Source organism: Bos indicus x Bos taurus, chromosome X, assembly GCF_003369695.1.
Source record: "Bos indicus x Bos taurus breed Angus x Brahman F1 hybrid chromosome X, Bos_hybrid_MaternalHap_v2.0, whole genome shotgun sequence".
Lineage (NCBI taxonomy): Eukaryota > Metazoa > Chordata > Mammalia > Artiodactyla > Bovidae > Bos > Bos indicus x Bos taurus.
The window spans coordinates 53,838,812-53,859,077 of record NC_040105.1 but is presented as its reverse complement, the minus strand read 5'-3'; the positions used below and the strand labels follow the sequence as shown (position 1 = coordinate 53,859,077).

At 40.7% G+C, this 20,266-nt stretch overlaps 1 protein-coding gene across 3 annotated transcripts in view; it reads right to left on the bottom strand.

Annotated features, from left to right (window-relative positions):
* Positions 1–20,266, bottom strand: part of LOC113886989 (neurofilament medium polypeptide-like) — a 424,045-nt gene that overhangs the window by 237,692 nt on the left and 166,087 nt on the right. For all 3 annotated transcript variants that reach the window (XM_027533755.1, XM_027533756.1, XM_027533757.1), the window contains one exon: positions 5,243–5,322. In XM_027533755.1, coding sequence (XP_027389556.1) covers positions 5,243–5,322 — 80 coding nt within the window. The remainder of the gene's footprint in view (positions 1–5,242; positions 5,323–20,266) is intronic.

The window sequence follows — 20,266 nt, the reverse complement described above, 5'->3', positions numbered from 1 at the left end:
GGCTTCTGAGATCTGGTGACTATCAAGCCAATGGAGGACGTCATGGAGAAGAAAAGATGTTTGTGGCTGCTCTCTTCCTGAACCCAAAAAAACTTGGAAGGCAAGTCAGAAGTGTGTGAAAGATATGCTGTGCCATTTGCCATGGAATTTGACAGCAGTTCTTTTCCTGTCTCCGTACAACCGTTAACAATGGCTTTGGCATTCCATTTCTCTATAGGACAATACAAATATATTAAGTTTTTAAAAATGTTTCCCTGTCAATGATTTCATCAGGGACACCGTATGAGATTTGGGTGGCACATTTTGTAAACCCATTTATTCAAGAGAAGACCAAAGGCTTTTATGAATTTTTTATGTGTGGGTATATATATGTATGTATATGCATTAACATGTAGATTACACCTAAAGAATATGTTATGACCCAATTTTTTTAACCCTAGAAGTGCAAGGGTGGTTTACATGTATAAGGTTACCAATGCAATTCACATTAGTAGAAAAATGGAGGCAAAACAATTCTATGATCATCACAATTGATGCAATATAAGTGTTTGATAAAAATTAATCGATATTCAAAACAGCAAACTAGGAATAGAATGGAACTTACTCTGATAAAGTATATCTACAAAAAGCAACGTAAACAGGTTGAAATGGAGAAGATTTTTCATTTCCTATTGGGAAAAATGCCGATTATCCCCTGCTTTAGTCAAGACTATTCTGGCCAGGTTTGTTCAATGCTGCAAAATGAGAACAGGTTTAAGGTTTAAGCCAGTAGAAACTGTTGATATTCAAATATAATAGTATATTTTGAAAAGCAAAAATAATCTAGATCTAAATTTGTGGAATTAATATACATATTTAGAGGAATTGTTGGACAGAAAATCTATATATGACATTCTATCTCTACATACATCCTCAACTAGACAATAAAAATCACAAACCATGAATTTTCAATAATATTAAATACCCATGGATAAATTTAACAAAAAATGTGCAAGTAGAAAATGAAACTTTATTCACCGAACTTTCATAGTCAAATACAGAAAATAAGAGCAGCATAGATGGTTTCAGTTTATCTTCTTTCAAGCAAATGGCTGCCCTTCACCTATAATATAAACATTAAAAAAGTTACTTAGCAGAACTTTATTTCGATGACAGGAGAGGTATACAAAGTTCACTGCAGTTGTAGTTTTATAAAATGGACTAAAACAGGAACACTAAGGGCGACCTTCGGCTTACCTTCATTTAATCCTCTCTAGAGATTTTATAGACTTTTCAGGCAGGTTACCAGTATTTTTAAAAACACACTACTCTTCCTAGTTATACAAGAAAAGAAGGACACTGAGTTCAGAACAAATGAAATCAACGGAACCTATCAGAAGGTAGTTTTCAGTAGAAGGCAAAACTGTGTACACATTCAGTAAAATATCTAACAACAAAAAGCACCCTAAGGAGAACAAAATACACAAAAACTGAAACAAAAAATCCCAAAAAAGTATCATTTAAATGCATTGGTTTGAAATAATATTCCCGAATATAGGATAGCTAAACAGTTGTTCTCTCTGTTACTGCTTAAGTGAAGTAAATAAAAAGGCCAGTATTACATTTCTTTCTTCTCTACTGTCGAAAACTGTAGACATTTTCATTTGTTCTACTTTATCCCTGATATGGTGGTTTTAAGTCGGTTAAACATTTGCCCCTTTTTTACCTGTGGCCCTCATGTAATTCTAAATGTTTCTTTTCACCCTGGAAAGCATTCCAGTTGGTATAATACATTATATGCTGACACTAATTTTAAGTCCTTACTATCACTGGCGACATGGTGACATCAAAATGTGAAGCAGAAATAGGTGTGTTTCTCACAGCCACACCAAAAAAAAAAAAAAAAAAGGAAAGAAAGAAAAAAGGAGAGAAGAAAAGGGAGAGCAAGAGGAAGTATGAGTGAGAGAGAAAAGCAAGTAGGAAGAGAGAAAGAAAATCTGGAAAAGCAGATTTTTTTGTTTCTAAATGATAATGGCTTTTGAGAGAAAACTCTGACCAATTTCAAAAGTTCATCCACGGTATTTGTGACGTTTAGTTATTTAGTTACTGTGAGGTATGTTAAATAATATTTGTTTTTCTACCCTACTAGCCATTTCATCAATATTCTGAAAATATTTGAGTTCCAGATTATACTGCTTTAATTCTGTAATATACTAACTGTTAGTGTCTTGTTCATATTTCTGAGTACTTGGGCTTTGTCCATTTGCTTCACAATGATGTAACCTAGAGGAATGGACTGGCAGTTTGGGGTTGGCAGATACAAACCATTACATTCAGAATGGATAAACAACAAGGTCCTACTATACAGCACAGGGAACTAATGTCCAATCTCTTGTGATAAATCACAATGGAAAAGAATATTAAAAAATGTGTGTGTGTATATATATATATATTAAAATTTATGTAAGCTAGCACATTGTCTTTATTTATTAGTTGAGTTTATTTTCCTCTTCCTAAAAATTCATACCTGTCTTTTAATAAATATCTTTTTCTTTTTCCCTTAGGTTTATTCTGTTGCTCTTTTTCTTACCTTTTATGTTGGATGTAGGATTTTATATTTATGTACCTTGTAATTTATGTATTTTTCTTTTTAAATACCACACATATTTAGGGCTAAGATTTTTCTATGAGAACATTTTAATCATGTTCTGTAGTTACTTGAAAGTCATCTGAAAGTTGTATTTTCATCTAACTGTTCAAAGGGAATGGAACAAAAATGTAAAGTGAAAATATTTAGAAGGCTAATACACAGTAAATTCTTCCCTAACTATGAAGTTCCTCCTTTAAAATCAGCACCATGCAATTCATTGTCAGCAAGTTGGAAAACAGGTAAGTGAAAGATACTAAGTTGATTACGCGGGAAGAACGAGTTACAATTTTTGGCCTTCAAAACTTTTTAAACTCATGTATCAAAGAGGAAAAATAACATACTGGATACGGTTAGAGATGATTATATCATGAGGCTCAGATTTTTATTAGTTCTTTAAGAGTGAGAGTGGGGTATATGGCAAAACCTTCATAGTCTTGTAAACTAATCATCCTCCCATTAAAATAAGCAACCTCCCCCCCCCAAAAAAAAAGACCAAACGTGGGGGCAGATAGTGTGCTTAGCATATGTATCTTACTCACACCTGCCTTGAATATCACTGACTAAATGCACTCTCTCAACTTGATCAGCCACAGAAACAGGAAACTAGACTATCTTTGGCCATTTTATTATTCAGTCATTTCATGCTTCCCTGGGGAAAGGATTTAAAATGCAACTATTTTTTAAAGAGCTAGAGAATTCAGAATTTGAGAGAATTTAACAAACATCAAGAAGAATGTTGGCTCATTTTCTTTTATAAAAAATTAATTAATTGATTTTAATTGGAGACTAATTACAATAGTCTGGTGGTTTTTGCCATACATTGACATGAATCAGCCACAGGTGTACATGTGTCCCCCATCAGAAAATGAAATCTCAAATTCCGCTGTTATAATTTGACTCAAGATGACATTTTATGATAAATACATCATACAAAACAGAGTATTCTTGTATGCATTCCATCAAAGAGAATCAGAGAATGCAGAAATTAGCATTGAAAAATCAGCATCGTCGTGTATCTGTTCTGAATTCACAACTTAAATGAGTAAAGTTGAGTTTAGAAGTTAAGGGATTTCACAGAATCACACACATTATGCTAAGCTGGTACTAGAACCTACTTGGATGCCTAAGCATATTTCATATAAACTGATATTTATTACAAATGCATTCCATATTTGCTACAAGCAGAAATTATAAAAGAACCTGAAAATTATTAGCTGTTGCTTAAAGTACTTATACTCAAGAGAAGAAAACGGTTCCCTATTTTCAATTCGATATGGCTTTGATCCTGTCTGTTTCTTTATTTGAAAGTCTGTAAGTCAGGCACTCAGGCATCTGGGGTCTCAACTATCTTTCAAAGAATATGTGAACTCTATTATTAAAATAATAGTAATGTTCCCTCTATATTAGTAAAGATATAATATTCTGAAAAACAGAAACCACATAAATTACTTTCTGAATGGATGACATACCTGCTTCTGGCATTTCAACAGGCTCTGTATTTGATGCAAACTCCTCCCCGACATCAGGAGCATCTCCACCTTCACCCCCAGTCTTTGCCAGAGCCAATTGCTGGAGATCAGCTTCCAGGCCAGAATCTTTATAAAAAATGCATCAATTCAGCTGTAAAGCATACAATATAAACAAGGGAATGATGATATTCATTCCCTCGGTGTTATGAATTAAAAGCCTTAGGTTAGTATGCTAAAAATGTGATGAATAAGAACCTCAGGAGCATTATTCCAGGAATGTTTTGCTGGAGAAAAAGGAAAGCAGAATTTTCCAAATCTTATTACCATTTTCCTTTTCCAGGGTTGTCCTCAGACAACTAGGTTGCCCCCTTCTCTTTGTCTTGAAAACAAGGGAAAATTTGAGTGACCACACTGACCTGCAAACTATACTCTCCTCAGTTTTTTAGGAACTGTCTGAAGTCCTTTTCTAATGTTTCCTTTCCTCTTCTTACTGGTTATGTCTTAAGGCATGAGGCACAGATACACTTTACCTTCAAAGGGATCCTTCTCCTCTTCTTCTTCACGATTCACTGGATCCTCTACATGTACTTCCTCCTTCCCAGGTGTGATATCCTGAATCTCAGCTGGCGGTTCCTCTTGTTGAGGTTGCTCAAAACTGGGCTGCTGGTCCTAGTAGAGAGTGCATGCAAATAAAAACTTTTGTTGTTAATACATCTCATAGCATAAATATACATAATACATAGATATATCTGATCATAATTAAAACTAACAACATTTTCCCAACACAATACTATGTACTTACTTTTAATAAAGTTACTCTTCCCACAGAGAAGAGTTAGCTCCCATAAGAGTTACCCAGGAAGACTTTAGCAGTTATTTAAGTCTATGTTGGGATGGAAGTATGCAGCCTGTTGTTAATAAGCAGGAGGAGGGAGTCACTGGGCACATTTCCAGGGAATTTAACAGTATAATCATCCAGGCAACGCCAGACTATAGTATATCTGGATCAATGTTCCTTCCTAAGACAAACTGTCACCGTTTATCAGCATGGAAGACCTTTATCACCACATCTGTACTACTTAACATCATTTTCTCAAAAATAAACTGGTGCTAATAGAAAACATCAAATGGTAAGGTTACTCACAACCACAGGTTCATCCACCTGGGAGCAATCTTGCTTTGTAGGTCCCAATGTTGATGCCACTTGCCCACTCATATTTCTCCCTGAAAGCAGAATATTGTGATTTAGAAAATGTATTTAAGAGTACAGCTACATTTGATCACTTGTATGACCTTATGTTGACTTGTTTTTTTTTTAATGTGAAAATACTTTCAAAAGAAAACTCTGGTTAAGTATGAGTGTACATGCATTTCAATTACACGAAATACAGTCGCTTGCAAAGCCATTTGTGTCTTTGGGAAGCTGGCAGAGAAATCACCTTAAGGTACATAAGAAGGCTGAATTTTTGTGAGGACGTTTGATTTCACAACAGACTTCTCCATCATGAAGATATTTAGTGAAATACTGCTAGGAATTCAAAAGCTCAGGACTACTGCTCATGTCACACTCCTATTCACCAGACCTATTTTCCCCAACTCCCTTGGAATTCAGTTGGAACACGAAGAAAGGCTCAGTCTTTACAGCCTGACTATGGCGATTTTCTCAGTGTCTGGGGCTGAGGTGAGGCTGCATACAGAGCAACCGGTCCACTTCTCTCTTGGCACCTTACCACAAAACCCGCGATACAGTCACAACCCCACTGCGGTCCGGTTTCTAGGCCTTTCCTTAATCGCCCACCCCAACCCCTGCCCAGGTCCCACTGCTGGCCCCAGATTCTGTGCTCTGTTGTCAGCTCCAGGGCCCCAATGAACCAAATATCTCAAATAGCACCCCCAAGTCTCCCCCCACCATCATCCTACCCCCTGCCCTCCTCTGCCCACTGCCCTTCCTCTCCCGCCACCAAGGCAAGAAGTATGGCGTCGCAACACTTGTGAGGAGAAAGATGACTACCTTGAGGGCCTTTCTCCTCAACAGCCCTAGATCGCACTGCCCGACCCGCGCGAAACTCGCTGGCTCCCCCTCACACGCACACACACTTAAACGCCAGACAGGACAGACCTGTGAACCCACCTGGTGAGTCTCAAATAGTGAGTAAGAACCAGGACTGAATAAACAGACCCGTCTCAGGTCCAACGCTCCTCACAGAATGCTCAGGAAGGCATATGCACACCAAGGCGCATGCGCAGCAAGGGATGCGCACGCACACACTGCGCATGCTCACTGAGTTGAGCCTGTGCAGTGCAGGTTGCAGTTTTCCCGCCATTTAGGTAGAGTCCTGGAACCGCAGGGTCTCTGGAGGATGAGAAAGGGGCTTGAAGGCTATATTTTTTTCCTTCCAGTACAGTCTTTCTTATGCATCCACAACCTCTGGTGATAGGTAGTCCCAGGTTACCCTTAGTGGAGATTGTGTCTCAGAAAGACAGTCATGACAGAAATAGATATTACTTTTTTAAATACCTATTTTTATACGTGCTCTGATGAACCATTTCCTTCTCTGCGTCTGGGTTTTCCTTCTTCCGTCATACTCCCAGTGGCTTTACTCACTTCCATGGAATAAGTACATAAATAGACGCCTCTGTTTCCACTTTTTGCTTGGTGCACTGCACATTTAATCTCTAAACTGGTAACTAGTTTCTCTGAATATACTTCTGGTTCCTATACAGTATTGTTCCTTTAGCATCGGACTTCACATTCACCACCAGACACATCCACAGCTGGGTGTTGTTTCCACTTTGGCTTAGCCTTTTCATTCCTTCTGTAGCTATTTCTGCACTCTTCTCCAGTAGCACATTCTTCTTATTCTATTATAGCAGGAATTTTCGTACTTACTAGGAGTTTTAATTTTACCCAAGAGAAAGGAAAACATGTTCACATGAGGACCTTTACTCAAATATTCTACTCATGTGCTCCTAATAGCCAAAACTAGAAACAGCCCAACTATTCAACAACTGGTATATAGAAGAAAGAAAAACAAAAGAGCTTACTCGTACAAAAGAACACTACACAGTCATTTTAAAAGGAACTACTAATGCATGTAACAGCAAGGATGCATCTCAGCTTTGCCAATGAGAGATGTGAGACGCAGAAAGCTATGTATTATATGATTTCCTGTCAATGGATTTCTGGAAAAGCACAACTATAGGCAGAGAAATATATCTGTGGTTGCCAGGGTATAGGAGTGGAAGAAGGAGTCTGAATGCAAATAGCCCAAGGGAGCATTTTCAAACCAATGGGATATTTTCTACATTTTTATTGTGGTAGCATTTACACAATGGTATGCATATGTCAAAACTCGACAAACGGTAATGCTTTAAAGCATTGACTTCTATTGTATATAAATTATATCTCAATACTTCTCACTTTTTTAAAAAAGGAAAAGGATCTTTTAAGTATGTAAATACTGGTTATTGTATCCATCTAGACCTTGAACTCATAAACATAAAAGTCTTATTTGAAATTCTTCCCAGACCTGGCCAACTTCCAGGATTCCCCAAGACACCTTTGTACCCTTATGACAGTACACAGAAACTTGGTCTTAACCAGGTTTACAATTCCGTCTCTTCACCTCAAGTCAACATTCTTGCTGAGTTCTGTCCATTTTACTTTGAAAATGTCCAATGCAACTACTTTTTCCCATGTCCACCACATCTGCTCTAGTCCAAAGCCCCCCTCCATTTAATTGTCAACCCCCTTCTAATGGGTCTCTCACATCCACTCAGGGTGCCTGTCTCCCACTCACCGCCCTCTCCCTCCCTCTCTTACAGTTCCAGAACTGTTTATGACTTTCTAGATAAAGCCTACTGTCCTACACAAGAACTTGAAGGTATGGCCTAGCCCTTGCCCAGCTTGCTAACATCATGGAAAGTAGAGAATCCTCTTCTTGTCTCTCTTATTGGGCTTCATTCATACCCTCCAATTTCTCAAGCTTAGATTGTCCCATATTTCTGAAGCCTCCAGTTAGTAGACTCCTTCAAGCTAGGCTTCAACAGTATATGGAACAAGAACTTCCAGATATACAAGTTGGTTTTGAAGAGGCAGAGAAACAAGAGATCAAATTGCAGCCTTCATTAGATCATGGGGAAAGCAAGGGAATTCCAGAAACACATCTACTTCTGCTTCATTGACTAGACTACCTCAAGGCCTCTGACTGTGTGGATCACAACAAACTGTGGAAAATTCTTAGAGATGGGAGTACCAGACTAGCTGACCTGTCTCCTGAGAAACCTGTATGAGGGTTAAGAAGTAACAGTTAGAATAAAACATGGAACAACAGACTGTTTCAAAATTGGGAAAGGAGTAAGACAGGTTGTATAGAGTCACCCTGGTTATTCAACTTACACGCAGAGCACATCATGGGAAATGATGGGTTGGATGACTCACAAGCTGGAATCAAGTTTGCTGGTAGGAATATCAAGAAGCCCAGACGGGCAGATAATACCACTTTAATGGCAGGAACTGAAGAGGATCTAAAGAACCTCTTGATGAGGGTGAAAGAGGAGAGTGAAAAGACTGGCTTAAAAGTCAACATTCAAAAATATAAGATTATGGCATCCAGTCCTATCATTTCACGGAAAACAGAAGGGGGGAAGTGGATGCACGGACAGATTTAATTTTGGAGGCTCCAAAATCACCGTGCATGGTGATTGCTGCCATGAAATTAAGACACTTGATCCTTGGAAGAACAACCATAACAAAGCTAGTATGCATACATGCTCATTGCTTTGTTGTGTCTGACTCTTTATGACCCCATGGACCGTAGCCTGCCAGGTGCCTCTGTCCATGGGATTCTCCAGGCGAGAATACTTTAGTGGATTGCCATGCCCTCCTCCCATGGGGCATGGCAAGGCATCTTCCCAGCCCAGGGGTGAAACCCGTGACTCTTACATCCCATGCATTGCAGGGAGATTCTTTTTTTTTCCCCCACTTTATTTTTTAATTGAAGGGTAATTGCTTTACAGAATTTTGTTGTTTTCTGTCAAACATCAACAAGAATCAGCCATAGGTACACCCATGCAGGCGAATTCCTTACCACGGAGCCACCAAGGAAGCTCATGTCAAACCTAGACAGCATAGTAGAAAGCAGAGACATCACTTTGCCGACAAACGTCCATATAGTCAAAACTATGGCTTTTTCAGTAGTCATGTACAGATGTGTGAGTTCGATCATTAAGAAGGCTGAGTGACAAAGAATTGACGCTTTTGGTTTGTGGTGCTGGAGAAGACACTTGAGAATCCCTCGGACAGCAAGGATATCAAAACAGCCAATCCTAAAGGAAACCAACTGAATATTCACTGGCAGGGCCGATGCTGAACCTGAAGCTCCAATACTTTGGCCACCTGATGGGAAGAGCTGACTTACGGGAAAAGACCCTGATGCTGGTGATCAGGATGGGAAGCGTAATGCAGGTTATGCCCTGGTGACTGCTGAACAGGTTTTAGAAGCAAAATGTCTCCCCCAGGGAACCAGTGCTCAGTTAGCGCAACTTGTGGCTCTGAACCGAGCTCTGCTGCTGCTGCTAAGTCGCTTCAGTCCTGTCCGACTCTGTACGACCCATAGAGGCAGCCCACCAGGCTCCCCCGTCCCTGGAATTCTCCAGGCAAGAACACTGGAGTGGGTTGCCATTTCCTTCTCCAATGCATGAAAGTGAAAAGTGAAAGTGAAGTTGCTCAGTGGTGTCCGACTCTTCGCAACCCTATGGACTGCAGCCTACAAGGCTCCTCCATCTATGGGATTTTCCAGGCAAGAGTACTGGAGTGGGGTGCCATCGCCTTGTCCCGACCCGAGCTCTAGAGTTAAGCAAAGGGCAGCGAGCAAATATCTACACTGATTCTAAGTATGCTATTTGACTTTACACGCTCATTCTGCAATATGGAAAGAAAGACAGTGTAAAAGGACAACAGGAGAACCTATTAAGCCTTTCAGAGAGGTGCAGAGACTTTTGACTACTATATATTGTCCTAAAGGAGTAGCTGTTATGCATTGCGAAGTGCACAGCAGGAATGGGAGTAAAGTAGCTGAAGGTAATCAGCTGACTGACTGTCAAGCAAGAAAAGCGGCACTTTAGGAAACCCCTTCACTGCAGATGCCTTTGATCTGGACAGGTCCCGTGTAGCAGGAAAACCCACAATATACTGAGGAAAAATTAGAAAGATATGAGAAAAGAGGAGCAAAGATTACTGATAAAGGATGGCTACAGTCTGAGGATGGACGATTAATAATTCCTGAAAATACTCAATGGAAAATTCTTAAGGGTGTACACCAGAGTTTTCCTTTAGGTGTAGAGAGTACTTCAGGTCAGTTCAGTTCGGTTCAGGCGCTCAGTCGTGTCCGACTCTTTGTGACCCCATGAATCGCAGCACGCCAGGCCTCCCTGTCCATCACCAACTCCGGAGTTCACCCAAACTCATGTCCATCGAGTCGCTGATGCCACCCAGCCATCTCATCCTCTGTCGTCCCCTTCTCCTCCTGCCCCCAATCCCTCCCAGCATCAGGGTCTTTTCCAACGAGTCAACTCTTCGCATGAGGTGGCCAAAGTATTGGAGCTTCACCTCAGCATAAGTCCTTCCAATGAACACCCAGGACTGATCTTTAGGATGGACTGGTTGGATCTCCTTGCAGTCCAAGGGACTCTCAAGAGTCCTCTCCAACACCATAGTTCAAAAGCATCAATTCTTTGGCACTCAGCTTTCTTCACAGTCCAACTCTCACATAGATACATGACTGCTGGAAAACCCATAGCCTTGACTAGACGGACCTTTTTTGCCAAAGTAATGTCTCTGCTTTTTAATATGTTATCTAAGTTGGTCATAACTTTCCCTCCAAGGAGTAAGCGTCTTTTACTTTTGAAAGGTTGTTGCTGAAGGAAAAGACGCTGGGATTCTTGGCCTCCGGAGGAGAAGAATTCATTCCAGGGCCAGAGAGGAGGCTTGATCACTCAGAGCTTTTGTGTAATAAAGTTTTACTAAAGTATAAAGGAGATAGAGAAAGCTTCTGACATGACATCAGAAGGGGGCAGAAAGAGTACCCTCCTGCTAGTCTTCAGCTGGATGTTATATATAGTCACTAGCAGTCTGTTAATGAAAGAAAGGAATGTCTTAAAACTCAGAATGGTACCAGGCCCCTCAACCATAAGATGTATTTTGGGATAATCTTGGCACCAGAGGATTCATCCCTGGCCATAAAACGATTGACTTGAATGTTGTAGAAGGGCACATTACCATAAAAAATAGTTTCATTTACATAGATTAGGGGAACAATGTCTGAGTATAACATACTGGTTTATCAAGTAGGTTCTGAGCCATTAGGTGGAACCGACTTGAAGACAGAGTTTGGGGTAAATGCATAGTACATTAACAGAGCTTAAGACAAAGATTTCCATAAGAAAAATGCATTAACTCAAGGTTTGAGAATAGTTAACTTCAGGTGAAACCAGGTGTCATTATGGCAACAGAGTATTTTAAGAGAAACCTCCTCTAAAATTTGTATAGAGAAGGAAAAAAATATCGGTAGTTTGTTTCCTTCTGCCGCTTAAGAGAGATAAAAAATGTCTGACACTTGCAGCCTATTTCCTCCGTTTGGAGATCCCTGGCCTTCCTGCCTGTTACCCTCTCTATTTCATGGTTGCAATCAGCATCTGCAGTGATGTTGGAGCCCAACAAAATAAAGTCTGACGCTGTTTCCACTGTTTCACCATCTATTTCCCATGAAGTGATGGGACCAGATGCCATGGTGTTCGTTTTCTGAATGTTGAGCTTTAAGCCAACTTTTTCACTCCCCTCTTTCACTTTCCTCAAGAGGCTTTTTAATTCCTCTTCACTTTCTGCCATAAGGGTGGTGTCATATGCATATCTGAGGTTATTGATATTTCTCCCAGCAATCTTGATTCCACCTTGTGCTTCGTCCAGCCCAGCATTTCTTATGATGTACTCTGCATAATTTAAATAAGCAGGGTGACAATATGCAGCCTTGACATACACCTTTTCCTATTTGGAACCAGTCTGTTGTTCCATGTCCAGTTCTAACTGTTGCTTCCTGACCTGCATATAGGTTTCTCAAGAGAGTACTGACCAGATGGCTTCTCATTTGTTTGAAGGTAAAAAATGTAATGAAAAATTTAAAGGACATTATCAAAAGATGTTAAGTTTTTCACAAAAATAACCCAGATAGTGAAAAGCTAGCAAAATCTGGATTACAATGAAGTCGAAAATATCCTGGAGAAGACTGGGAAACTGATTTTACTCATATGCCACAAGTTAATGGATATTCTTGCTCACAAGCTTGGGTGGATACTTTTATTGGATGGATTGAGGCTTTTCCCTGTCATAGAGAACAGGCTAAGGAGGTTAAAAGAATTTTAATCCATGAAGTTATCTCCAGGTTTGGGCTACCACAGAGGCTTCAGAGTGACAATGGCTCCGCCTTTAAAACGGCTCTAGCTCAGGGGATGTCTGAAGCTCGAGGAATAGAATGTCACGTACACTGTTCCTGGAGACCCCAATCCTCAGGAAAGGTTGAAACAGCTAACGACATTATCAAAAGACATCTGTGCACATTAACTCAAGAGACACAGGACAATTGGATTAAAGTCCTACCCATAGCTTTAATGAGGGCTGGGACTGCCCCCCAAAAGGAGGGGCTGTCCCCCTTTGAATGTATTTATGGAAGGCCTTTCTTATGCACAGACATTGTTATAGACCCTGAAGCCTTAGAATTAACTAATTATGTAACTCAGCTCTCAGCTTTTCAACAGGCATTAACGAAACTTCTGGAAGGTGACTCCTGACCCAGCTTCTGAGTCAAGCAAGCCTCTATTTCAGCCAGGAACTGAGGTCCAGATAAAAACATTGGGATCTGGGGGCCAATCCCTCAAATCCCTCTGGAAATGCCCTTACCAGCTTATTCTTTCTTCTCCCACAGCTGTCAAAGTGCCAGGAAGTGATTCGTTGGTGCATCACACTCAAGTTTAAGAGGTGGCACCCTGACCAGAACTAAGTGACGTCATTTTATGTCTTTACTTTCTATGCTCTGACTTTGTACTTTTCAGATGGGCCTGATACTCTGTGTGAGCCTACTTCTGCTGACTCCAAAAATCCTGAGTTTGCCGTTTGATCCTCAAGACAATGCCGTCCTGTCCTGGGCTCACTCCTATGCTGCATTCCACAATCAGTCTAACTGCTGGGTGTGCAGAGTGCTCCCTTGTTCATCAGTGGAAGGCTTCCCATGGTGGACATCTCCACTTCAAGGAAAAGACTTTCTCCAAGTCTGCGAATACCTTCGACAACAATCGTATGTGATGCCTCTTCTTAATCTGATGACTTCTAACAACCCTAAGATGGACTGGTGCAACACTTTGTACTTTAACTATGGACATAACGTGGCTTTTAATTTTGATTTACATTGTCTTGGTTTTATGACTATTTCACTACACATAAGGTAAATGGGTCTAGATCTAGTGGCTTTGTACCTGACATTTATCAAATATGGGATGATATGAGGTTATATGGCTAACTCCTGAAAAAGGACATCTAATGTCTACTGCCCATATATGCTGGGGACAAATAGAGCCATCCCCAGAAGTTAGCCAAAAACTTAATTATTATTTTTTTAAATTTTTATTTTATTTTTAACCTTTACAATATTGTATTAGTTTTGCCAAATATCGAAATGAATCTGCCACAGGTATACCCACGTTCCCCATCATGAACCCTCCTCCCACCTTCCTCCCCTACCCTCCCTCTGGGTGGTCCCAGTGCACCAGCCCCAAGCATCCAGTACCGTGCATCGAACCTGGACTGGCGACTTGTTTCATACATGATATTATACATGTTTCAATGCTATTCTCCCAAATCTCCCCACCCTCTCCCTCTCCCACAGAGTCCATAAGACTGATCTATACATCGGTGTCTCTTTTGCTGTCTCATACACAGGGTTATTGTTACCATCTTTCTAAATTCCATATATATGCGTTAGTATACTGTATTGGTGTTTTTCTTTCTGGCTTACTTCACTCTGTATAATAGGTTCCAGTTTCATCCATCTCATTAGAACTGATTCAAATGTATTCTTTTTAATGGCTGAGTAATACTCCACTGTGTATATTTACCATAGCTTTCTTATCCATTCATCTGCTAATGGGCATCTAGGTTGCTTCCATGTCCTGGCTATTATAAACAGTGCTGCGATGAACATTGGGGTACATCGTGTCTCTTTCCCTTCTGGTTTCCTCAGTGTGTATGCCCAGCAGTGGGATTGCTGGATCATAAGGCAGTTCTACTTCCAGTTTTTTAAGGAATCTCCACACTGTTCTCCATAGTGGCTGTACTAGTTTGCATTCCCACCAACAGTGTAAGAGGGTTCCCTTTTCTCCACACCCTCTCCAGCATTTATTGCTTGTAGACTTTTGGATGGCAGCCATTCTGACTGGCGTGAAATGGTACCTCATAGTGGTTTTGATTTGCATTTCTCTGATAATGAGTGATGTTGAGCATCTTTTCATGTGTTTGTTAGCCATCTGTATGTCTTCTTTGGAGAAATGTCTATTTAGTTCTTTGGCCCATTTTTTGATTGGGTCATTTATTTTTCTGGAGTTGAGCTGTAGGAGTTGCTTGTATATTTTTGAGATTAGTTGTTTGTCCGTTGCTTCATTTGCTATTATTTTCTCCCATTCTGAAGGCTGCCTTTTCACCTTGCTGATAGTTTCCTCTGTTGTGCAGAAGCTTTTAAGTTTAATTAGGTCCCATTTGTTTATTTTTGCTTTTATTTCCAATATTCTGGGAGGTGGGTCATAGAGGATCCTGCTGTGATGTATGTCGGAGAGTGTTTTGCCTATGTTCTCCTCTAGGAGTTTTATAGTTTCTGGTCTTATGTTTAGATCTTTAATCCATTTTGAGTTTATTTTTGTGTAAGGTGTTAGAAAGTGTTCTAGTTCATTCTTTTACAAGTGGTTGGACCAGTTTTCCCAGCACCACTTGTTAAAGAGATTGTCTTTAATCCATTGTATATTTTTGCCTCCTTTGTCAAAGATAAGGTGTCCATATGTGCGTGGATTTATCTCTGGGCTTTCTATTTTGTTCCATTGATCAATATTTCTGTCTTTGTGCCAGTACCATACTGTCTTGATAACTGTGGCTTTGTAATAGAGTCTGAAGTCAGGTAGGTTGATTCCTCCAGTTCCATTCTTCTTTCTCACGATAGCTTTGGCTATTCGAGGTTTCTTGTATTTCCATACAAATTGTGAAAGCAATCAGAGCAGAAAAAGAAATCCTAATTGGAAAGAAGAAGTAAAACTCTCACTGTTTGCAGATGACATGATCCTTTACATAGAAAACCCTAAAGACTCCACCAGAAAATTACTAGAACTAATCAATGATTATAGTAAAGTTGCAGGATATAAAATCAACACACAGAAATCCCTTGCATTCCTATACACTAATAATGAGAAAACTGAAAGAGAAATTAAGGAAACAATTCCATTCACCATTGCAACGGAAAGAATAAAATACTTAGGAATATATCTACCTAAAGAAACTAAAGACCTATATATAGAAAACTATAAAACACTGGTGAAAGAAATCAAAGAGGACACTAATAGATGGCGAAATATACCATGTTCATGGATTGGAAGAATCAATATAGTGAAAATGAGTATACTACCCAAAGCAATTTATAGATTCAATGCAATCCCTATCAAGCTACCAACGGTATTCTTCACAGAGGTAGAACAAATAATTTCACAATTTGTATGGAAATACAACAACTTAATTAGAATGATTGGAAACAATTGGGACTTTTGCCTCAGGAAATATGCAAGGTAATCATTCCTGAATTTTCCAACCCCAGTTCAGGTCCTCCCTTTACCTGGCCAGGCACTGATTGGGACTGGATATCTCAGTCATGCTGGCTTGCTCCAAACGGGACCTTTGGATATGTGGCTCCTACCTACGGGCATGGCTTCCTCCTGGCTGGATAAGGAGATGCACCCTAGGTCTAGCTTTTACTCACGGCTTCATATTTTCAGAGCTTCCAGAAAAGCCTGCTAATTTACCACACCTTAAACTCGGTGGGCAAGATCTGCATTTCACTGGTGTGATTATTTGGCTGCAGTGTTTGTTCCCTCTCTGGGAACTACAGATGTTATGCTCTAAGTGGATGCTTTGACTACTTTTACTCAACAGGCATTACAAAATTCTCAAAAATCTATTTCAGCTCTTTTCTTTAAAAATTTTTAATTTTAATTGGAGGCTAATTACTTTACAATATTGTATTGGTTCTGCCACACATCAACATGAATCTGTCAGGGGCGTACACGTGTTCCCCATACTGAACCCCCTTCCCACTCCCCTCCCCGTACCATCCCTCCAGGTCATCCCAGTACACCAGCCCCATGGATCCTGTATCGAACCTGGACTGGCAATTCGTTTCTTATATGATACTATACATGTTTCCATGACATTGCCCCAAATCATCCCACCCTCTCCCTCTCCCACAGAGTCCAAAAGCCTGTTGTATACATCTGTGTCTCTATTTCAGCTCTTAATGCTGAACAAATACAAATTAGAAAGGTGGTTTTACAAAACAGATTGGCCTTAGATATTCTGACAGCTGCACAAGGAGGAACTTGTGCCATTATTCATACCCAGTGCTGTACATATATACATGACATGAGCACTAATGATACTCATTTTACTAAACACATCAACAAGATGATTCAGGCTATGGATGCTCCTGAAGCCTCAATTGCCTCACTTTGGGAGACGTTAACTAGTTCCCCATGGTGGAAAACTATCTTGATTACAATAATTCTGATTGTTCTGTTTTTGCTGTTTGCTCCCTGCACCTGTAACTGTGTAGCTGGATTTGTTTCTAGTTGCATGAAGGCTTTTAATTTACAAATGGTTGCTCAAACTCCTGCAACTGCTGCAGCTTCCTCCAGCTACTTCTTGGGACCCCTGGATCAGAGACCCTCAATATGAGGGTTAGGACAATATGTTGCCTCACCAATTTAGGGACAATGCCCCTTATCAGCTCAGAAGAAGTTATGGAGTGAGAATTACTCCCCTTTCCCTAAGCAACATAATTCTCCTAAAAGAAAAGAGGGGAATGAGAGGGTAACAGGCAGGAAGGCCAGGGGTCTCCAAACAGAGGAAATAGGCTGCAACTGTTGGACATTTTTTATCTTTCTCTTAAGCGGCAGTAGGAAACAAACTAGTGTTATTTTTTCTCCTTCTCTATACAAATATAAAAAGAGATTTCTCTTAAAATTTTGTGTTGCCATAATGACACCTGGTTCCACCTGAACTTCACTTTTTTCAAACCTTGGGCTAACCAATGTATTTTTCTTATGGAAATGCTTGTCTTAAGCTATGTTAATGTTCTATGCATTTACCCTTGACTCTGTCTTCAAGGCGGTTCTGCCTAAAGGCTCAGAACCCACTTGACAAACCAGTATGTTAAACTCATACCTTGTTCTTCTAATCTACGTCAATGAAACTATATATTTGTATGGAAATCTGCCTTTCTTCAAGATTCAAGTCAACCGTTTTATGGCCCAGGATGACTCACCTGGCGCCAATGTTATCTGAAAATGCATGTTGTGGGTGAAGGGCCTGGTGCCATTCTCTGAGTTTTGAGACATTGCCTTTCTTTAATTATCAGACTGCTAGTAGCTATATAAAATCCAGCTAAAGACTAGCAGGGGGGCACTCCTTCTGTCCCCTCTTCTGATGTCTATATCAGAAGCTTTATCTATCTCTTTTATACTTTAATGAAACTTTATTACACAAAAGCTCTGAGCGATCAAGGCTTGTCTCTGGCCCCGGAATGAAGTCTTCTCCTCCAGAGGCCAAGAATCCCGGTGTCTTTCATGGTTCAGCAACAACCTTTCACTGGGAAGGATTGAAGGCAAATGGAGAAGGGGGAAGTAGAGGATGAGATGGTTATATAGCATCACTGACTCAACGCACATGAATTTGAACAAAATATGGCAGATAGTGGAGGACAGAGGAGCCTGGGGTGCTACAGTCCATGGGGTCTCCTGAAAGGAGTTGGACACGACCCAGCGATTGAAAACGAACAACCACCACCACCTTACCTTTGCGTTTCCTTGTGCTGAAGAATTGATGCTTTTGAACTGTGGTGTTGGAGAAGACTCTTGAGAGTCCTTTGGACTGCAAAGAGATCCAACCAGTCCATTCTGAAGGAGATCAGCCCTCGGATTTCTTTGGAAGGAATGATGCTAAAGCTGAAACTCCAGTACTTAGGCCACCTCATGTGAAGAGTTGACTCCTTGGAAAAGACTCTGAGGCTGGGAGGGATTGGGGGCAGGAGGAGAAGGGGAAGGCAGAGGATGAGATGGCTTGATGGCATCACTGACTCGATGGACACGAGTCTGGGTGAACTCCGGGTGTTGGTGATGGACAGGGAGGCCTGGTGTGCTGCGATTCATGGATCACAAGGAGTCGGACACAACTGAGCGACTGAACTGAACTGAACTGAACTGAAGGTGCCACAGCCCCACTTTCAACAGGGCTAAGAAGTTTCTGTGTCTGTCAGTGCTGAAGGCTGAGACTTATGTCTTTACACACTCAGCGCCCCCTGCTTAGGGTTGATGGCGGGTCCTTAGAACACTCATCACTCCCTCCCAGAGCTCAGAGCATGGAGCCTTCTCACAACAGTAATGGAGCACCCTGCCTGCTACAGAAATGGGAATTGTAGCTGTTTAGCCCCTCTTAATATGTTTTCTCCCTTTGCATTGAGTTCACTTCCACATTTCTTCTTTGAGTCACCAAATCAAACTCTTCTCATCCCCAACTGGTTACTGTAACAAGCTGCAGCTGCATCTCTATCAAGGACGGTGCATGTACCCTGTGCGCTATGTATTTTCTTCCTCGTTTCCCGTCAGAATCTGTCGACTCCCAGACATCACAAAAAGGGCTCCAGATCAGCCACAAAAGGGGCGGTGCTGCAGGGGAGGCTGTGACTCTTGTCCACAGCCTGAGTCAAAGCAGGACTGTGTTATAAGTGTCACCAGCTGCCCCAATGCATCATGGGAGCCAAAAGAGCAATGGTCTGAAAGTCCTAACACAGACACTTATGTGGAAGGAATACCAGTGTCTTCCTAGGGACCTGTGAGTTGTTGTTTGGTTTGGGCCTATAGAGTCAGTGACCTTTTTCACAACACTTGCAGGCTTAGCTAACCTTCCATCAGGACCTCTCTCCTCCCCTACAGGCCCCTACCTACTGTACCAAAAATCATACTTCTGACTTCAGTGTGCCGATTGGGTTTTCACCTGGCAGGGATACCAACACAACTTTTTATGCTGAAACCTCAAGATACCTGAAGAGAACGAGTTTTCAGAAAGTCCATCTTTCAATTATAATAGAAAGACTGCCTATGTAGCAATGAAGATACAACAAATTAAAATATTAATAAAATGTTATTTGGAAAGTATCTAGAATGCCACACTTAAGAGAAAAAAAATTTAACACGTGGTCTATTGCCTTTCAGGTCGAATCTGCATTTTAAAAAATTAGGAGATGGGCGAGGTAATGTCTTCATGATATTGTATTTGTTGTTCTGTTTATCATTACATTATTTCTATGGTTATGCTACTTTCCAGAATGATGAGGGTGGTCCACTAATATCTGTCTCGGCAAATACATGTTTAGAGCTTGCTACGGGCTAGGAACTGTTCTCTGTGACCTTTGCATGTTGACATGACACCCCACAGACTTTCATGCACTTAGGAGAAACTGTGTTCAATCCATATGCAGATCCATCATAGTGTTTCATGCGGATGGACATGTTGATCTGCCTTCTGACCCACAGTAGACTAGACACTGCACTGTATTCCAGACTGGGAGTCAGATACCACGCCTGTCTGTTTCTCTCTGTCCTGGGCACCAATCTGTCTCAGCTCTTGCCAGCTAGGTGACTTTGTACAAATTCATTCACCCATTAATGTCTTTGTGTCTCTGCTCCTCAACTGCAGAAAGGGATGATAGCACTAAAAATGCTCACCTTACAGTGTTGCTATGAGTACTCAAAGACATTTGAGTACATATGGAGTACATATGTACATTGTGTACATATGGAGAGCTAAGCACGA